At 40.6% G+C, this 21580-nt stretch overlaps 2 protein-coding genes across 2 annotated transcripts; one reads left to right on the top strand and one right to left on the bottom strand.

Moving 5' to 3' along the window:
* Positions 1-16: 16 nt before the first annotated feature.
* kcnj20 (potassium inwardly rectifying channel subfamily J member 20) lies at positions 17-8848 on the top strand. Its single transcript, XM_075465254.1, has 4 exons — positions 17-1158; positions 1369-1665; positions 2117-3350; positions 6203-8848. Exons 2-4 carry the CDS (start codon positions 1447-1449, stop codon positions 6544-6546), a joined length of 1797 nt encoding a protein of 598 aa, XP_075321369.1. The 5' UTR covers positions 17-1158; positions 1369-1446; the 3' UTR covers positions 6547-8848.
* Positions 7951-17111, bottom strand: zbtb32 (zinc finger and BTB domain containing 32). The gene is made up of 5 exons (XM_075465262.1): positions 17023-17111; positions 13442-14500; positions 12405-12514; positions 10668-10832; positions 7951-9411 (listed from the first exon to the last, which is right to left on the bottom strand). Exons 2-5 carry the CDS (start codon positions 14467-14469, stop codon positions 9182-9184), a joined length of 1533 nt encoding a protein of 510 aa, XP_075321377.1. The 5' UTR covers positions 14470-14500; positions 17023-17111; the 3' UTR covers positions 7951-9181.
* Positions 17112-21580: the final 4469 nt, after the last annotated feature.

Consider the following 21580-nt stretch of genomic DNA (forward strand, 5'->3'; position numbering starts at 1 on the left):
CCCATCCCACCCCCCACCCATTAGACAGCTTATCAGGGCTCAGACAGAAAATACAGGGTACATTAATTAGTAAACAAAATAATAAATAAAAAAACAACAACAGATAAATAGACATATCACAAATAATTTAAGAGAAAAAAGAAAACAACAACAACAAAAAACAAAGTTTGTCCACAGCAACAATTCCTTTATTAATAAAGGAACGCAATGTTATCGCAAAAATAGACAGTCGTCTTGTGTCAGTTGAGGTTATGAGGGGGATCTAGTTCCCTCCTTTTTTACATTTTTTCTTTTCAAACTAAAGCTCGTGTCCACATATCAAAGCGGGCAGCGTAGGATCGTTTGAAATCATAGCAACATTTCCTCTACTAAACAAAACAATGGAGTTTAATTCAGTTGAGTGAGCGGGTGTGCCCGTTATCGAGCCCCTACTTTAACGGAGGTGTCTGACACACGCCGGTGTCACGCGTAAAAGTAGCCTGCAGAGGGACTTGAAGTTGATCCACAGCTACAATCCCTATAAGCCAGCAAGGGAGGTAAGAAGCCGCAAAAATCAACGTGCAGGTTAGTTTTTAACACTTGTAATTCCTAACTCGCCGCTTTAACCAATGACAAAGTCGTCACACAGCTGATTTTGATGCGAGAGTTTATTCCGATGAGAGGCTGAACTTCCTCTAAGAGGAGCAGCAGTGACAATGACTTCTTTTTTGGCGTCTGACACCTAAACATTTCTTCACGCTTCCTCCTTTTCTCAATCATGACTCGGTGAAATGGAATTGTAATGGAATATTATTTGTCATAAATAATCTGAAAGCAAGGGATTGCCCCCGTCAGGGTTAGCAAAACATATTACACCTGCTTTCTTATTTATTACACACCGAATTTGTCCTTTCATTTGCAAGTTGAGATGACTTTAGCATAACAGATGAGTTGTCCACCCTGCTGTGCAGGATGCAGTATGCAGCGGTAGTACTGCTGAGGCAGCAGGATGATGGAGCTTAGCTTCAGCTGAAGAGGATATATCCCTAAAGCTTTACCTGTAAGTAGTGTCCACACAGTGTCAGTGAAGGTTTAAAGGCAATGCAGTCTTAAAACATCGCTTTCAAAGGACATCTTCTACATCCTTTGGCTGGCACGGAACGATGACACTGCTTCCAGGTTAGTTATTACACGTGAAGTGTGATGTGGAATTTCTGCTTTCTGTTAGAGACAAACACTACTGTAAACATATTTTCAAGCTCCTGTCAGGGAGCTCGAGGTTTTTGTTTTTTTTTGGGGGGGGGGGTCTGATGTGTTTCCCCCTGAATCTGTTAAAGTGATAGTAACAAGATCCCAATTGTGTGTGGCAAACCTCTCCTATCTCTTTAGGTTTAGAATCACAGAAGAAACCAAATGAGGTCCTAATCAGGCTCTGCTGATAGTGTTTGCTTCCTTTGCTTTTCTGTAATGGATCCTGGCCCAAGAGGAGACTTTAATGTGGGAACCAAAGGATGTCCTGGATCCACTGGGACAACAGTAAACTTTGGAGTCATTGGGCTTCCTGGGACCACCCAAGACGGGATTATAGGACAACGAACATCCGTGACTTGTCGGCCAAAATCTATCATGGTTGTCCATTCCACACCTTCGGGGGAGAAAATTCAGTGTGAGAGCTACTCAATAAATGTAAGGCAGTGAGCTGTGTTTTCCTCAAGTAGTTTCCTTTTGCTAAATGTTTAATTAAAATAAAAACATGTTGTATGTAGTAGATTGGGCAAATGGTTTCTTTGTCGGTGTAAAATCAACATTCAAATGACCTTGTCAAAAAACGAATTTTATGAGCTGGTTCATACTCCAGACCTCATATTACTCAATCTTATGGGTTTTGTCCTTATCTATGATGGTTTTGTAGTTGATGCATCATTTTCAACTCTTCAAGGGACCTCAGTGACTAACTGTCTGGAGGTTGTACAGGTTTATTGAATAAAATAATATAGTGTTTAATTACAGCATCTGTAAAAATTTTGGTCATATTTCCAATAAAAGCAGGTACTGTGTTGCCCAAAGTCTACTGATTTAGAGCTTACTCACCTAACTTGCGGTTAGAAGAAAGCAGTGACTTTTCTTCTCTTCCCAGACACACGCAGAGAGGCCTCCACTAACGGAAACCGCAACTGGGACTTTCCCAGAGCTTCTGACGGTTAACAAAGGTCACAAAAGTACAACAGAAATTCATTATCCTGGCAACATTTGCTTGCTTCCACCTTCTACTCCTGGAGTCCAAGACAGGGAGGAAACTGCCTGGCGTCGCTGCTCGCTGAGAGAGACCAACAACGTTTCACGTTACCGTCGCCATGCCCTCAGTGTCCCCAACATGGGCTCCTCCAGTCCCCTTGGATTCATTAACAGCAGTCCTCTCCACAGCTGCCCTCTCTCACCAGCCCGCAGCAGCATATCCAGCCCTGCTAGAGATGTGGAGAGGCTTGCCAAGGCCCGGAGTAAACTTCTGGAAAGCGAAAGCAACCAAACACCCACACTTCCCAGAGAAACCAGAGAGCAACTTCGCTATGTGTCAAAGGATGGAAAGTGCCGTGTCAACCTATGTCACATTTCTGAGAGGGGACGTTTCCTGTCTGATATCTTTACTTCTTTTGTGGACCTCCAGTACCGCTGGTTCCTGTTTGTTTTCATGATGTGCTACATCATCACCTGGTTCCTATTTGCTGGGCTTTACTACATGAACGCATATTTTCGAGGCGACCTAGTGCAAGAGCCACCTCTCAGCATCTCCGATAACCCCCTCATCGACCAAAAGCCTTGCTATTTAGGTGTAGAAGGCTTCATTTCAGCTCTACTCTTCTCTGTGGAGACGCAGCGTACCATTGGTTATGGATCCCGCACTGTATCTCCCACCTGCCACGAGGCTGTGCTGCTGGTTATGATGCAGTGCATTATTGGCTCCATGATAGACGCCCTCATGGTGGGCTGCATGTTTGTGAAGATATCTCGTCCAAAGAAGCGTGCCGAGACTCTCCTCTTCAGTCGTACCTGTGTCATTGCGAACCGCGATGACCAACTGTGTTTGATGTTTCGTCTGGGAGACCTGAGAGAAAGCCACATGGTGGATGCAAAAGTACGCGCAAAATTAATCAAGTCCCGCCAAACTGCCGAGGGGGAGTTCTTACCACTTGAGCAGACAGAGATTGACCTTGGTTACGAAACTGGGTCAGACCGACTTTTCCTGGTGGAGCCTCAAGTCATTCAGCACAATATTGATGCTAACAGTCCACTGTGGGAACTCGGCCCTGAGCAACTCAGACGACAACAGTTTGAGATAATTGTTATTTTGGAGGGAATTGTTGAGGCCACAGGTGAGTATCCAGTAATAGTAGCAGTCAAAAGAAACAGACTGAAAGGATGAGATTTTTTTTTTTTTCCCATTTAAACGTGACTCTGAAGGTGGAGAAAATCCAACATATCACAGCCGAGTGGTCACACCCGCTTTGAAACACACCCTTTTGGAGGAAAAAAAGAAGGTTTAAATCATAAAAAAAAATAAACCACAGCTATCAACAGAATTGCAAAAGGAATAATAAAAAAAAACCTGAGACGTAATATAAAAAATATAAAACATCCGTTCTGTGTTGTAAATATATACAAACTTTTCTGAATTACCGTTTTGTGCCATTTCAGGGAAATATAGATCATTTTCCCTCAAATGCCATTTTGGTCCCACAGGATTAGTGTGTGTGTGTTTGAGTGTGTGTATAGGATCCAAAAATGTGCTGCTTGGAGACAGGATAACAGAGGATGTCCATAAGTAAACAGAAATCCTTAAACTAAGTTTGACCGTGACCAGAGATGAGTGGACTAACATAATGATGTTGAAGAAAATAAAGGAAACTGGGTTGATTACATACTGTGGGAGTGATGTCAAACAGTTACCAACTGAGACCTGGAATATGTTCCAGTTATTCACTCATTCATAATATAGCACACTATATAGTGAGTCAGTCATTTTGTAGTGCTCTTAGAAAGTTCAACATAAACCTGAAGGTTGTGTGAGTGTGGATGGTCGTTTTTGTATAAGTACACTTTTGGTAAATGTCTGTATGTGTCGTTAAACTGTGCTGATGCTACTCTCTTGTTTTGCTTTTGCAAAACATATCTTGTTATACGTAGAGGTGTCAACTAGACTGTGTTCTCAGCCAAAAGCGACATGTTTGTTATTTTTACCTGCCAGTGATTGTTGTGAATATCCTGAAGCATGCTGCCATCAAATAGTGATCTAAATGGATCAGCAACTGTCAAGCCCCCCACCCCCCGCCCCAGTGAACTCTGCGTCGTGTTCGACTTTTCTCCACGCTACCAGAAGCAAAATCAACAATAATGAACAAAGGAACAGGCTTCGTAAAAAAAAATAATAATAATAAAAGCAGGAAGATGCATAACCAGAGAACAGAGAAAAAGAACAAGGCCAAACCTAGCGAAACACTGAACCGGAGAAAAAGTACAAGAGCAGTGATAAGAAAAATCTCTGAAAGTGAAATCCTGAACAAAAAACGTAGACCTAGAAAACCATTATGAATAACATTTTCAATGTGTGGACCCAAAAATTGTCAGATAGTTTTCTTTGTGCTCTTATCCGTGATATTAATTTTTAATACATTGTCCAGTAAGTCTTTGCCAGTAAGTCTTTACAGACCAAATTCTGTAAGTTATTTGAAATTACAACCATTTCTGTCTTTCCTCTTTCACTGGCTCAGAGGTAACTGGGTGATGGATGGATTTTCATTGTTGTCTGTGGCCTCTTACCTTGTTATTTCTTGGCAGATCAGGGAGTCAAAAGGTCTGGAGTTGATTCCAAGTGTTGAGAGTTAGCTCTCAAACAGGCGTCTCTGAACCATAGACCCTGGACACTAAAAACATCTAAAAGACTACAAAGTGTACAGCTGGAGAGGTTGACCACTAAACTCTTCTCATAGGAAGAAAAACCTGCCTGTCATCTGGCAAAGTCACAGACATTTTTGAGAAAGTATGAATATTATTGCAAGTCTACAGTCAAAACAGGCCTTCATGTGCGTCCGGGGGCTTACCATGAGACGGATCATCAGGTAACGCTTAAAAACCAAAAGATGTGAAAGCTATATTGCGAACAAAGGAATTACACAAAGACCCAAACATAATGCAGACAGAGCTGTCAGTGGAACGGGATGATGTTTATTGATTATCTGACGGCTGATAGAAATAGCAGGATGCATTCAGGGGTTTATAGAGCTGAAATTTCCACTTAGATTCAGTCAGATTTTGCAAATCTGATAGGAGACCACTAGACACCATAAAAGGATAATAAGCCACAGCCTTCCCACAGCCAGGGGAGGCTGTTGAAGGAATGTACTTAAAGGGGAACTGCGGTATTTTCAACATTAAGCCTCTTTTCTGAGTCGTCTGCAATGTTTTAGAACCCCCCTCACCGCTTTTTTGATGTTTACTGCTGTCTCCAGTATTTGCCTAATTTTGATTCTTCTCAACCTGCTTCAGAATGGCAAGTCATGTGCATGTCCTAAAAGGTCCGTAAAAGCACCATAAACATCCGTTTTCAAAATCATCAACTCACCGGAGTGGTTACTGGTGTACACTGGTAATCCATATCAAATTTCGTTGCGAAAAGTTGCTTCTGTCGTGTTTTATTTGGCAGCTCGTTCATGCTCGCACTATTTTCTTAGCGGTGGCGGAGTAATATCAACGAACATCCAGTACAAAATGTCAAATAAAGAAGCAAGAAACTATTTCAGAAACAAGGTGAAATTTCAGCGGGGAATGCATTTTTAATAGTTTCACAAACATTATTTTCATGGAAAGCATGTGGTTATGCAATAGGTACAGGCTTATGGTAGAATGAAATAGACGATAAATGAATTTTACATGATGCTTCAGTTTTACGGTCTTGGCTCACTGTCACACTGTCAACCAAAAAGGAACACTTGAAAAGAGCAGAGCCACTGTAAATGTCGTGAGTAACTGTTGAATTTCCGATCATACGTCAGAATACTTTGAAAAACAGTTCGGCTCAAGACACAAATAGCAATACTTGCTTGCCGTTATGGAGATCCAAACATTTGGTGACATCTTATGGCACCTGAAGTGTACTGCACATTTCAAGTAGTGACATTTAACAGAATCAAAACTTACAGTTTCCTCTGTATCATCTTTCTGTAAACAGGGATGATGTGCCAAGCCAAAACATCCTATATTGAAACGGAGATTGAGTGGGGTGCTCGCTTCGAACCATGCATGACGAAGGAGAAGGGCTCATTCAGAGTGGATCTGCGTCGGTTCCACACCACCTACAAGGTACCGCTGCCTAGCTGTAGCGCCAGCCAAGCAAACCAGTTATTGGCTCTGGCAGACTTTAAAGTCCAAAGCCACAAAGGCTGCAGAGACTGTGAGGCTTGGGAAGAGGAAACTGCCATGGAGGACAGTGAGAAGCCACCATATCGCAGAGGATTTACTACTGGTAGCATTCAGGAGGAGAGAATGTGTGAAGGGAATGAGAGCACGGTCTGATGCTGGACTTTTTAGACATTTTCGTAATAGAACTAATGAGCTTGTGGTCTAGACTTTTTTCATAAATATTGGCAAAACAGGAAAAGCACAGGTGAAAAATAAAAGTAAATGAATTGTATTTCTATGGTACTTTTCCTATCTAGTAAACCTCTCAAACCCAATTTCACCACTTCACAAACACACACCACCAACCTTTCAATGCAGTTTTACACTCGCAATGGCAACAGAGTCACTCCAAAGTTTTTGTAATCTTTTAAAAAAAAAAAATCAGAAGAAGAGAAAAATAAGTTTCTTACTTCTAGCTGTTGGTTGTCCAGTGTCCTTTCTGAAGTGACAATCCAAGACAAGCAAGGAGTTTTTCAATGTTTCTGAATGTTTAAAGTGAGACTTTGATAAAACTCAATGTCCACGGCAAAAAAGTAATCCAGCTGATGGTCCATGCAGAAGGCGTGCAGGTGGATGAATGAAAAGCATTGTTTTTGTATTTCTGTTCTGAGAGACGACAAGTCTGTGTATTAATTGGGGAATAAAAATGTTGCATGAAAGTTCATTCTGAGAGACACAAAGCTGCTTTTATGCTTAATTACAGGGGACTGTGATGAAAAAAGATCCTCAAAGTTAAGGTAATGAGAAAGTGTCTCAGAATTTTCAGGATCAAAGTCAAAATGTGGAGATAGTATGACTTTTTTTTTTTTTACTACAGTGGTAGAGGTGGGTTAACATACTTTATAGTGTGTTTTTCCATTTCCTCTGCAGATAGGGGTAGTTAACCTGACATCTGCGGCTTAGTTTAGAGAACATAAACATGCTGTCTGTGTGTATTTGTCTTCGTAATCCAAACCTTCAGGCCTGGCATACTTTTAGCATTTGCAAAGCTTTAATTAGTTGTCTGCTGTTCCGGAGAGAGATTTGGATTATGGTCCGAACTGGTGCTTCAGTTTCAGTGTCCGGGTAATTGTAAATTATGTAAATACACAGACCCTTAAGTCACACTCCGTGATGATATTAATGATCCTTTTGCTTTTGCTGTTATGGTGTGCCGCCGTGTTTGCAGCAGGGTGCTATGTCACTTCATCAATGGATTATTTGTAGAAGTTCTCCCTCTGTCAGATATCATGTAATTTGCATTTATTGAACATGTTTAGACACTGAAATCTGAAACTGAAATATTGATTTCTCATATTATTTATACTCGCAGCTTCCTTTAGATCTCATTGGTGCTATCTCGTTCACTCAGTTGACAGCGATGTGTGCATTCTTATGTTATTTTACCATATTTCTGTGATTACGTTGTAGGATTTTGTGAAGAGATGCCTCCTGTTCCACCAGCGTTTTAACATTTGCATCCACACTCTTTTCAATAGCTGTGCAAACAAACAAGAATTGCCAATACAGTATTTGCAAGATTGTTTATTTGATCCATAGTCAATGACATGGCACGTTGATCCCTTAAAGACTATAAATGACAAACAAATGAAACATTTATTCATTCATTTATTTGCTCCAACATATAAAGATAATGCTGTACAAGTCCACAAATATCTAACAGTGGAAATTGGCCCGAAAGCTATACTGAGCGCTCCCTCTAGGAAGCATTGTGTATTATGACATACTGCAAACACAGATGAGGGGTGTCAGCTGCTAAATAAGATTTTGCATTGCTGAAGTTCAGTATTCACAGAAACCCTGAAATGGACAGAGCGGCTTCGATGATGGATTTATAAACGTTCGGGCCTCTGAAGTTACAAACGGCGACAGAAAACACAGGAGGTCCACTAATGACAGAATAGAGGCACTGTAATGATGTTTGCCACTACTTAGACAAAAATAGCTGCAAAAGCTGTGCAATCTCCATCGAAATCCACCCAAACAAAGCAGTGCATATTGAAAAGCTTTCAAGCTGTCTTTAGTAAACTTCTCGTCTTCTTTAACTTCTCTCATGATGCCGTCTGTGGGATGTGGCTTCTCTTTCAGGCTTTGCCATGGCTCACTGTAGTCATTTTTATTACAACACTTAAGCGTCATGATAGTTATGGATAAACAACTTTTTATTCTGATTGAGTGAATGTAGTATATCAGTTTGTTTGAACACTAAATAAAAATCCCTTCTCACTACTTGCAGTGTAACATTTCATTTGCATTTTGGCAGAGTAACGTAATCACTATTGCGGATAGAAATGCTGTGTGCTACTGTATATGTCCTCATGAGGGTGCTATAAACCCATATCGGTCTTGTGAAACTCACACAGGCAGTCCAATAATTGTGAAAGACAGAGGGTGGATTACTGCGTCATGCGATGAGGACGGGGTGTTGATGTGGCTTTAATGCATGGTAAACACTTTCAATACCTTTCATGTCTCTGGAAATTAGTGCTGCACAGCTCTGTCCTATTGTTGTGAATGCAAAAACAGAACAGTTTCAGTTTGTATAGATGTTACTGCGACACCCTTAATGGCCTAGTCTGTGCTCATGGACTACTACATCCTCAAACAGTGTTTTCAGCTCCAGAATGCCATTTTTTTCCTTATATTCAGATAAAATAAATGCTTAACTCTCTGTATGCAATGATGCTGTATTATGAGACGGAGAAGAAAAAAAATAAAACTACTTCGATGAGAACTTTGGGTAGATAACTCAGATGTGGGAGATGTACAGGTAGGTGCTGTTGATGGTCCAGTCCGGGGGGAAGTCCTGCACCGCGTGGCTCTTGACATGTCTCTGCATGGCAACCAGGCTGCTGCAGAACTCCAGGCACACAGTACACTGGTAGGGAGCAGCACCGCCGTGCGTCCGCAGGTGCTTGATCATGGCTGAGTAGTCACGTGAGCGCTGACCACAGAGGCGACACTCGAATGGTTTCTCTCCTAGAAGCAGACACAAGGCACAGGAAGGAAGACATTATTTAGGGTAGAGAGTCGTGTTCACAGGAGAGAAGGTCTCATATTCAATGCCAATGTTCTACCATTCTGTCCATTTTTTGGTAATTTCCCACACATTTTTAATCCTAAATCAGCAAAACCCTGCCTTTTTATTAGTAGCCAACATGTTTTTTTTTTTGCATTTTTTTCTGACAATTATTTTAGTAGTTGGAGACGAATAGTTTAAGTGGGTGAAATCACTTAAAGTGGTACGCTTTTATGCAGATCAGCCACATCTGCATAACTTACATCAATGTTCCACTGAGTCACTTTGCTTCTCTGTGTGGCAGAAAAAAAAACCTCAAATAAGAGCCATCATTCTCATTAAAAACTACATTTGCACGTGATTAAGTTGCATTAAAAGTGGACTTTAATCCTTTAAAACAGCTTTGGAACATTCGTGTGAAAGTGAAATAAAAACAATCGTATGCGATCCAGCAGCCTTTCAGACAGATAAGACAGGCTTTAGATCACAGGAGACTGAAGCCATATGTTTAACTGAGTAACTGCGGCGATCAGTTTGAACTAATTCTAGTGCAATGTTATGTGCTTTCCATTGTTCCAAATCATTTCTCATGGTCGTGCTTTGGCCACTGGCAATCCATCACGTTTTTGATGTAGGTATTGACTAATGTATGGCAGGGAATACCCTTGCAAAGACTCTTTTATGTAGAAACAATGAGCTGTGGGGTTGAACAGAGATAATGCTGCTATTAAAGCAGGCACGATGTTCATTGTTGATTGATAGATTTTCCATCTTCTGAAGGTTTCAACTCTGACAGTTTCAATTTTCTGTAAGGTGTATTCCGTGGTGTTGAGTGAGTGGAAAACTCTGAGCTGCTTGGAAGATAATTAAGTATGTAAAAATGTTTTCTCTGGAAGATCAGCACTTATGCAAAGCATAAATGCTCAGTCGTAAATGTCAAACCAATGAGAAGTGCTGGAACAGCCAACAAAACTGACAAGTACCCAAATGCTTTTGTGCCTACATGATTTTTCTTTTGTCTTTTCTCCTGCTGTGAGCCATTTTTATTCAGATTTACTTTGTAAACAGCTTTACACTTACATTTTCAGGAGCACTACATCATAAGTCACAGAGTTTAAGTTAAAAAAAAAGGTACCAGTTATTGGACACAAACTGAGGATTATCTCAGTGGAGGTACGTACTAGTTAATGCACTTTTGTTTTGATGCGCCGCTTACCCGTATGAACACGGAGGTGTGTATCCAGTTGATGTTTCAGGCTAAACTTCTTGAAACAGTGTTTGCACTGGTACGGTTTTTCTCCTTTGTGGTCTTGTCTGGTCTCTGGTTCATGTGCCGCAGCATATCCTTTTCCACCGAACTGACATCCTGCACAGCTTTTACCTGCAAAATACAACGAAACAATGGGGAGCCGATGAAGGTGTGAATATTTTGGTCAACAGCTAGGCCTGGCCTGGCCTGGCCTTGCAACAGGATATATGACCACACGATACTTCACATCACCACCAAAAAAAACGTTAGAAATGTGAAGGATGGCTACTGCTAAACATCCCCATTTAAGAAGAACAATATCTAGAGGCCACCCGCATCCTGCATAGAAAATCAACTGAATGATGGACTTGAAGGGTTCACGTAGTTGTAAATTGGCATGTTTTTCGACTTTTGGTTGGACTCAATGAGACGCATTTTTAAAAAATATCTCTTACAGAACCGATAGCAAAGTTGACCAACACAAAACCACAGTGCTGTTTCTACAAATCCCGATTAAATTGACAGCAGCAGGCACACTCGGCGAGTCTCATTCGGTGCTCTCCAAAACTCCTGAACTTGATCATTGGAAAGAAAAGAAAAAACTGATGCAAATTTTTAATTTTTTAATTTTTTAAAGTATGTTACTGTGACATATAGTAGTCAGCAGCGAGAGCCTGTTTTTGTTTAGCATCCTGTTGCAACACAATAGATCAGCCGTGCGTACACTTACTTTCCTGTCAGCCTGCATGCGCCTCTCCTCTAAAAATGACAAAGGTGTGATTCTGAGGTTAAGGTAGAAACTGTGAAGTTTTTTTTACAACCTAACATTTTTAGGGTCTTTCTAAAGAAAACATGGTCTTCATGGTTGCCTATAGACAGGATGCTTAAACATGAAGCGGGTGTACTGTAGTGGGAGGAGGAGGAGAGAGTAAACCGTAATAAATTGAACACTTAAAACACTACAAACACAACCTCCTGAGATCTGTTGTCATTAATGCGTTTCCTGTCCAATGCACAACTTAATGTCTCACTTTAAAGTGCCCGACATTTTATAATGCTTGAATATTTGGTTAAATCCCAACTTTGAGAAATTCTCGTATCAGTTATTTTCTCTGGGGAAGGAAATACTTCAGTGTCACTTACAGCGCCGGTAACTGCGCTGGAGTTTTATCACCAATGTTGAGGTACACAAGTAATGCTCCGTTGAAACAGAGATGATCACGATCAGTTAGCATGTTTGTCAGCTTGACTGCATGTTCACTTCCATGCAGATCCGCACTCACTCTGTCTGTTGGTGTTGCTCAATTCTGTCTTTCATTGAAATGAGAAGAATGTATCTCAACATATCAATATGTTTGTCTTTTTTGGTGTAGGACAAACCACTCTTTTGCTGCAGTACATACTGTACTGCATGTATCTAGCTGTATCTAGTAACCACACTACTGCTCCTGTTGCACCATGCTTTCAAAACCACAACTCTCTTTATCACTTTCCATTGCGTAGCTATGTAGCTGGAGTCTGCCAGGGGTAGGGGTCACGACAAGAACTCTCTTTACTATCTTGTCAAACTGATCTATTCTGCATAGGATAATCGCTTTGACAGTGTTTACCTCGCTGTGTAGCAACATTATGTCACGTAAATGTGCTGTAAAAATAAAAAAAAATGTTCACATTTTCCATTTCTCGTCATAACCGTAGCATTACCTAACTTTGTGGAGGCTGACTCCCGCAGCACTGGATCGTCAAGCTGTCTTGCACTGCAGTGCTGGCAGTCTTCAGCTCTCTCTGTGCTGGCTTTGGGCATTTCAGGGTAACTGCGAGAAGCACATTTCATGAGGCACCCGTTATGGAAATCATTACTACAACAATATTCAAGTACAATTAAAATGTGAGGGGTATGGTTATGTGAGGGCCCGAGTCACCCGTTCTTGAAGAAACATAAAGACAGGAAAGCCTCTTTTAGAAAAAAGAAGAAAAAAAAAGGTTTTGCAGAGAAAATGTCAGAATATGTCAAATTTACAGTATTAGGTGTGCTATCACATATAATCCTTAAATACTCGTTCCTTCCTCTCTCATCCTAACCACATGATATTTATAGCATTCGTTCTGGGGTTAAAAGCATATCTGAGTTAAATGAAATGCGAGAGAAAAAGGAAAAGGATGGCAGGGGATACCAAAGAAAAGACTTCTTCCTCCAAAAAGGCGCATGAATGTTTTGAACATTTTTTTGTGGTGCAGGCATGGCCAGTCTAATCATCGAAAGTATGTTTCAGTGGGTGTAAAATCTTGATTTCTGCAAAGGAGGGGAGAAATTTAGGGGGCTTCCCTGTATGCATTGTTTGGTTTGACTTTGTGGAAGACTCGAAAGAATCAGGCAACTCACATAAAAGTAAAGTCAGGTGGGTTTTTACTCTGTTCAGGGTGCTACTGCCAAATTTAAGCAACTAGAGCAAAAAGGGATTCTTTCTGGGATTCTGTCCTGTTATGCAGTTGAAACTAGGAGGATAGTTTCTTTAAAAACATGCTTGACAAACTTGGACTGGCAGGTAAGGGTTAACAGATGAAACTGATGTAGCTGGAAAGTGCAGGAGGCAGCAGTGAGTCAGGTACTGTAGCTGTCGCAAAGGAACAACTGAGCAAATTAGGGGGTTCTAAATGACTCTGTGAGAGGAATAACATGGAGACAATGAGCGAAAATAAAAAACTCAACTTTCCAAAATCATGTCAGAGTTCTGGCTTACCTTGGCTCACCAGTTTGAAGAGTCCGGGTAAATCCTCTCTGGCTTGATCTTTTTCTTTTTAACAGGCCATTCTTGATCAAGCTTCCCATCTGTGGTGCTCCACTGTACAGGTTTTGTGCATAAAGGGGATGGAAGCCCGAGTAGCCTATTGCAGAGTTCTGATGTAAAGTTTGAAAATGGGGATTCAATAGAGGGAACATGTGTGGAGTGGAGAGGGAGAATGGATATACTACAGAGGACTGGTTTGAGGGCTGAACGGGATGAGCTGCAATTAAGTTTGAATAGTTTTCTGCAATCTGCCTCAGGGTGTTCATGTGCATCTCGGAGTCCCACTTGTTCATAGGGAAAGTCCAGGGAGGGGACAAAGATGAAGTGCTAGATGTGGGCCTGGTGATGACACTATCTCTGTTGTAGAACGTTGCAGTCATAGGGGACAATTTTGCCTTCTTTCTTGAGAGTTTTGGGTTGTTGTGGCTACTAAGACGTTCAACTGGAGAGAGATTTTCCACGACTATGCCAACACCTGCATCCACTTGGGAAGATGCTCCTTGGACTTTGTCCTCTGGAATTGGACTTCCCTTTTGCTTTTCATCCATCTCCTTCACATAATTCCCCTCCTCTTTGACATCTGCAGTTTCTCCAATTTTACCCTCCTCTCTGGCTCCAAGAGTGTCCAGCTGCTTCCGACACTGGTCCTCCAGTGGCCGCATCTCCAACAGTTTAGCAGCTCTCAGCAGCAGGTGCAGGTCCTTGACAGGGACCTCGAGAGCTTGAGTGTAGGTGAAGTCCAGAACTTGCTGGAAGGTGTGGGGTGAGAAATACTCGAGAGTGCAATGGACTGGGCTGTCTGCGTCTCCTTGGGCTAGCTGCTGTGCTAAGGCTCTGCTAGCGCAGGCTAGGACTAACCGATGAGCCCTGAAAGTTTGACTCTTTACCGAGATGATGGCATCACATAGTGACCCTGAGCGACGTAAGGCATCTGCCTGCTGCAGGAAGTGGAAGTACTGGGTGTTGTCGATTCGGATCATTTCTGAAGTCACTGAATATATCTGCAGAGATCTGTTAAAATAAAACAACAACGTGAGATCCTATCAGATCCTGTATGCACACACTGTGGTGAGATCAGTTACATTTAAAAAATAGGAAAATCACTTTGTCAATCAACAGCAGGAACCAGCCTGTGTCTCCTATCTGATGCTTTGAGAATTGAGGGGGCAGAATGTGCCTAAGGGCCTTTATTAATTATTCTGAGGAATTGCTTTAATTGTAACTTTGAGTTTCACTCACTTTGAATAACTTATATTTGCTTCTTTTGCATTTAGTCTTTTACAAAAAAAAGATTTTTTTTTTTCTTACATTGTGCAAAAAGAAATTCCTCAAGTTACAGCTGTGTCTATTGTCATGCTGAAGTGTTTGTCTAATGTGTAGAAAGGCACACTGCTATTTGACGGCTTTGATATTCTCGGAGCTCAAACGCACTCTGAAGCCACAAAGCCCTAACAGTATATGAAACCATGACTAATGACTGTACGCACAAGAAAACACAAGTAAAGTTTGAACGTCAACAGCATAAGGCTGTATTTGGGTGTGATAAACATCAAATGCAAGAATGTATGGGGGTGGAATATGTAAATATTTAAGCATGGTACAGAAATATTTGGAATTTTACATCTAAAATTGAGAATACATGGATGAAAATGCTGCCTTAGTGAGATGAAACTACCGGATGCCTGAGAGGTTGTCATCTTCACACAGTCTGAAGCGTATAATGAACTTATGATTATACAGTGTGTGGTCTCCTTCTCGAACAGAGGTCATAAGTACTGTAAGCTATAAAAGAGGCTTTTTAAGAGGGTATTTTTTATGTATAATGGTGACTGCAAATGGGAAGTAGATTTGAAAAGAAATATACATTTATTTCAAGACTAAAGAAAATGCTATACACTATTTAAAAATCTTTCTGTGGCCTCGCTGTTGACCAAATTAATTTGCTAAGAGATTCAAATTTTACAGTTACATCAAATTAGAAACAATTTCCAATTTCTGCAATCAAATGAATTGGTAACATTTTTTTAAATTTGGGCAGAAGCTTTTACTTTCTGCAACACATCGATGACTTCTCTCGATTTTTGTCTTTGTCGCTGTAACATTTAATGACGTGCAGAACACTGAGTGTTGTTTATGCTTGTATCACCGAGAGTGAAAGTGACAGCAAAGCAGCTGTAGTCACTTCGATTTACTGTATGTGTGCTGGGGTCATAAGGCAACCTTAAGGTTTCACTTAAGCGTGTGCTTGATAAAGAAAAAAGTCAACATAAAATCAAAAGAAGCCATTTTATTGAATGAACAGTGTTTAGATCGGAGCGTTAAATTTCAAGCATGCATCAGTTAACTGAAGCGTACCATCCGCGCACACGATTAGGAAGCAGCCTTCATATCGCCACGGAATTTACGGCTATGATCAATTTCAAATAACCTGATCCAAACCGTTATCAACTAAGCCGAAATTATACTGTTTTATATGACCACAATAACACGATTATGTCCACATGTGGACAATCTTTTGTGTAAAATAAAAATTGCCTCAGCACATTCTCTGCATTTTGTACATCAGTCAGTTAATAAAGATGCACTTTAAAGAAGGTGACAACAATAACGATAATAATTATAATGATAATAACGATGATGATGATGATGATAATGATAACAATGATGATGATAAAGCTGTAATGGAATTAGTTGGTATAGAAGCGTAAAATAAGGTCTTCTGCAAAATATTTTGTGAAGCATAACTTTACTGTATTTGTGATTAAACACATTTTTTTATGTGGAAGTACATATTTATAAAGACCCTAAAGAAACAATTTTGTCATGTTCTGGTTTTTTAAAACAAAAATCCTTTAGTGATGCTCTCTTATCATTTTGGAGACTATATTTTTCAGATTTTTAGTTTATTATTCTGTTTATGAGATCTTTTTTCCTAACACTGCAGCAATGAGCTGCTGCACCTAATGCTGCACGATTTGTTTTGTTTTGTTTTGTTTTTCAGTCGTGCACGTCATCCCTCTTTCCTGTAGGCCTTCCTTTACTATACTTTATTTTTTCATCATGTCTTGGGTCCTTTCAAAACTTTCCAAACATGTAGGTTATGTTTGAGCAATAAACTGATTGATGCTGAACTCTTAATCCAGTCTGCTGCTCTTCAGATCAACAGTGCACTCTTGTTGAGTTGTGACATAGCTAGCCGGCTTGAGCTCCATTCAGCCACAGTTTGTAGAATCTGCATGCTTACACAGGGGAAAACCACGCATGCATTTGCCAAATTTACACATCCTTTTAACAGGACATGAACTCCCCACATTTCACAAGTCGATGACAGAAGTCACAGCAGAAAAGTCTGATTTGAAAGACTCCGTGGGCTACAAAAGAGCCCAGCAGCACAGTGCTAGGTTGTGTTTACAGTAGATCACAGAAGATACTGCTTAAAAGACCAAAGATGAGAAATGATAAAGTGTATCTGCTCGTGTTTTCAAGTCTCTTAAACTAAAGAGGGGGTTAAGCTGCATGAATGAAACACTTACCGGGGGTTGAGTGAATATTTTCCCTGAAGAGCGATGAGCTACCTTGCATCATGACTGAGAGGAGACAAGTGAAGTGACATGTCTGTCGAGGCACAGGTTAGGCTGTGGGGCAAGGTGGTTTCCTCGTTTGTCTCTACAGTCCCTCCTCTGTAAGTCTCTCATTGGTGCTCATTGGCTTGCTTACCATGATAAAACATGGGGACTTTCTCTTGAGTGAGCCAATTCTTTGTTATAACTTGTTCTTAGCTTGTTTACAACAAGGTTGAGGATTTATAATTTCACCTTTTTCTACTTCTTGTCCTTTCGTAGGGAATATGTTTTGCATGCAAACCACTAACTCAACAAAATGGTGCTTTTTTTTCTTAAGGCGATAAAGGTGTGAGTGAGAAAAGGGGACAACATGCTGTGCAGGATTTTCTCCCCCTTCCAGCATAATATGCTGGTCACTGCATTAATAGACTGCTCTGTGTTGATAGAAATACCACTTCAAAGATACTGGTCTGTGACAGGAAACTCACACACCAAGGCCCAGTGGTACAGGGCCTGCAGGCTTCACCGAAACGTGCCTCCTCGAAATAGAGACATCTGCTATGCCCTTTTGTCAGATATGCGCAATGTCTCTGTGACAACCTGTAAAAATAGGTCAACTGTAGAGACCTGGTCACTATCCGACCGTGATGGGTGGCTACACCTACATTGCGTCTGCTTGCTTTTGTTGAAAACCACAGCTTGATGTATATTACAAATAGTCTGCTACATCTTTCTTGATCAATTTCTGATGGGCATCCTTTTTATTGTTGTCTTCTTTTGTATATGTATGCGCGTAACGACTTTAGAAGCACTTTTCCCGCTCAACTTTAAATTCACTATTTCAAAAGTTTGTTTAAGCTCAGTATAATTAGCATTTTTTTAACCTGTATACCATCAAGGCCCCTAATGGACTTAATTGTCACTGTGCAGTTTTCAGATGCTGTGAATGGTCAATATATTTGCAACTCCACCCCTTTCTGCTTGAAAGTATTGTGTGTTATCTTAAGAAATTTTATCTGACAGACTCATGTACTTTCCTGATATACATAGCTATAGATAAAATAGCTAAAGATAACAGTTTAGCAATTATTATTTCTAGTCCGTCCAACAAAGTCAGTCGCTATAAGTGACAAATGTGGCAAAAACAATACACAGTAGAAGAGCAATTAAAAAAAAAAAAAATGAATAAGCAGTATGTGGCCAAAAGGTAGCACTGCTAGAAAACAATACATGGAAAAAACAAACAATCGAAAAACAGCAGCGGACAGACTTTAGAGCTGTTAGTCACACCGAAGAACAAAGGAAGAAAGAGGCCATTCAACACAATAAATCATGCTGAAAGTGTTCACAGGGAAAACCAATGTGTAGACTACAAAATGAAACAAAAAAAACTGTGCACCACACGCAGGTAGTCAGGCTTGCTCTCTGTAGCTTTCGAGTCAACAGTTGGAATGGTAGCAGCTACAGTGCAATTACAGAGCGGATGTTTCAGCATTTCTGATGCAATGCAATATTAGAAATAGTGGGGCATCTATTCATTGCATGTGTGTAATACTGGGCGCTGAAAGTCAGTTGCAATTACAGCAGGTTTGATGAGCAGCAGAAATAAGGTGGAAAGTTAATGTTCATTGTCAGAAAACAGAAAGCAGCTTTTGGGTGGATTATTATTAGTGCTAGTTTTGGATAACAAGTCAGTGTCTGTAAGTGCACTGTGGCTCTTGCTCACTTTTACTACATAGATTATATCAGGAAGTTCAATCTTAATGATGTTCTTCTTTACGTCAAATTTTATAGACAGTCAGAATAATAGATAATTATGGCTGATTGTGAACAGTTTGGGTCCAGGAGCCAAAAATTTGGAAAAAGTTCAAAGTTTGACACCAACGGATTTCATGAAATACTCAGGTTAGAGAGCACATAGGTTGACTGTACATACAGTTAATGACATCTGCACAAGGCTCTGTGTCGTTTTTATGAATTTACTGATGCACAGATGGATGTAAGACAGCCCTGAAAAAAGCAGGAAATATAATAAGAGATTTCAGATAGCTCTGAGGTTTTGGTAGTTTGGGTGCATGCGCAGGAGTTTGGCTGCAGCTGTTTCAAATTCTAATTCTAATTCCTTTAGTTTTTACTGCTTTAACTCCAAACACAAACTCCATTGTAACATATGTCTGCAAGATGTTTCTTGTATTGAAAATGAAAACAAGCCCTCTGTGTGGTGGCAGAGTGGTATTTTTAATCACCATAGTTATAAATATAGACATGAGACAACAGCTCCACTGAAGGAAATCAAATCAAATTCAGGCGTGAATATTTCAACCAATTCGCTTATAATCCACTTAGGGCACAAATCAAGGGAAGACTATGTGATATGGTATGGTGCTAATATTTTTTGCTTTAAGCGGGTCTCACCTGCAATGAATTCAGATGTGCTATGCTCTTTAAGCACTTAATAAGTTTTGTTTGGGTGAAAATGGGTCTAATATTAATAAGACCCATCCATGGGAATTGTCTGGCGTAAGAGAAATGTTTATAGTTTGTATATTGCTACTAGGTTTACATCAATTGTTGTTGATTACTTGGCAGACGGTCATGAATGATATGCGAGTGTGTAGAGGAAGAGGAAATGTAGACACTAACAAAAGTATGTCAGTCCCGATGACTGAGGTCCCATTTTGAAGTTTTCTTGTGAAAAAATAAAAGTTATGGTGTTACTCACAACAGCACTACTTTATCTTAGAGGTTTAGCCAACGGTTCCACTTTAAGTCACTGTAATCAATCAACTATTCTGAAAGTTATACAACAAGACAAAACTGAAAGCTTGTGCATTATTGTCTCTGGTAGAATCCTCCTGGACTTCCTCCCGCTGAAACAGGTTTCTGAACTCCTGGGCCAAATCAGCCCAGTCACATTCATCTATTCACATATATGTGGTGGTTTGCATTCGGTAAAGTGTATAGAAGAGAGCCACAGGGTTACATCGCTCAGTGGTACATCACATTTGATCACAGATTTCCACTCGTGCACGGAGGGAATCTGCTGTGTGCCCATAGATATGTCCCCCCTGGAAACCCCCTTACAGGAGTGCCTTAGAGGACTGCGTAGCTCTTTCTAAAATCTAGGTGAAATGAAGCAAATCAGCACAAATGTATTTCCTGTTCCCTTACTGTGTGAGGCACTTGAATATAGGGCTTGTGCAGAGGAACACGCGCCTGCTTTATACTGTGCTTGATATTGCATGAGCTGTCATAAGAGATAAGTTATCTCACTTCAAGTCCTTAATCTTGCCATCATGTGTCGGCATGCGCAGTTGTGACAGATAGTAAAAACGCCTTCCCTGAAACCTCTGTGTTTGTTAATAAACAAAAGAACTAAAAGGGTAGAAGGAGCAGTCTTATTGTTTTTGATAAATCTATTGTTAAAACAAAATTCTTGCACCGTTCAACATACAGAATGTGTCCTTCGTTAAAAGGAATCTGATCAATTTTCTCCAAGCCTGCTCTTTCCTGTTCAGTGATGAACCGATAAGATATTACTTTACTATTTTGGAGTCTAAGCAGCTTTGCAGTACCATACAGGACAATTATTGTGTCATTTTAGCATCAATCCAGAAGGCATTGAGACTGTGAAGAGCTGGTAGAGTTTGTCATTGATCAAAACTTAACTCGGTTGTCCCGTCCACATCACACCTGAATGATCATGCCATGCATGATATGCACATAGTGTTAACCTCTAGCTGGTTTCCTTTTAATGGCTGTGATCTCAGGTTTTGCATGTTGATGCATGCAGATGGGAGCTCAACCGACATTTCCATGAGGCACAGATATACATTGTATGTGCACCGCTTGTAATACACGATAACTGACCATTCATGATTACCTTCACGCAGAGGTTTCTGTGTGTGGATGTGGGCAGTTGTACAAGCATGGGTGCTGACATTTGGCTACTGCCTTTGCACACAGTCATTGCCAAATGTTACTTAAACCACTGGACAGTGTGATCTCATCTATTCCCCTCAGACAAATTAGCACCATACCGACGCTTAAATGTCACTTTGCGCTAAATAGGAAATATACCACAAGGGGTGATGCACTGGGCTTCACCTTCCAGTAATATGAAGACTGTCAGCCCCCCCACACCACACACCTCAGCATCTGCTATCCCCTCACTGTCAGTTTAACAATCACCATCAGACACCCCACCCATTGGTGACTCACTGGGGTGACTATGTGGGATAAATAAGGTGAAAAGCTGCTCTGCGCTTGTTATCGTGTGGCGTCTTGAGACGAGTGATAGTTATCTTTGAATTGATTAAATGCACGTCGCAGGCGATGCTATCTTTGATCTACCTACAATGCGACTTATTTTCTGTATACTAAGGGGTTTCATATTGTTGTTTTGCTGAATGAATCAAAGTGTTACTGAACTAAATAAAAAGCACACTCAGAGTGCGACGTGATTAAAGTCTGGTTTAATATGAGTCGACTTACATTACCACAGTGGCGGGATGTGAGCAGCCGACTT

The sequence above is a fragment of the Odontesthes bonariensis genome, chromosome 5 (genome assembly GCF_027942865.1).
Source record: "Odontesthes bonariensis isolate fOdoBon6 chromosome 5, fOdoBon6.hap1, whole genome shotgun sequence".
Taxonomy (NCBI): domain Eukaryota; kingdom Metazoa; phylum Chordata; class Actinopteri; order Atheriniformes; family Atherinopsidae; genus Odontesthes; species Odontesthes bonariensis.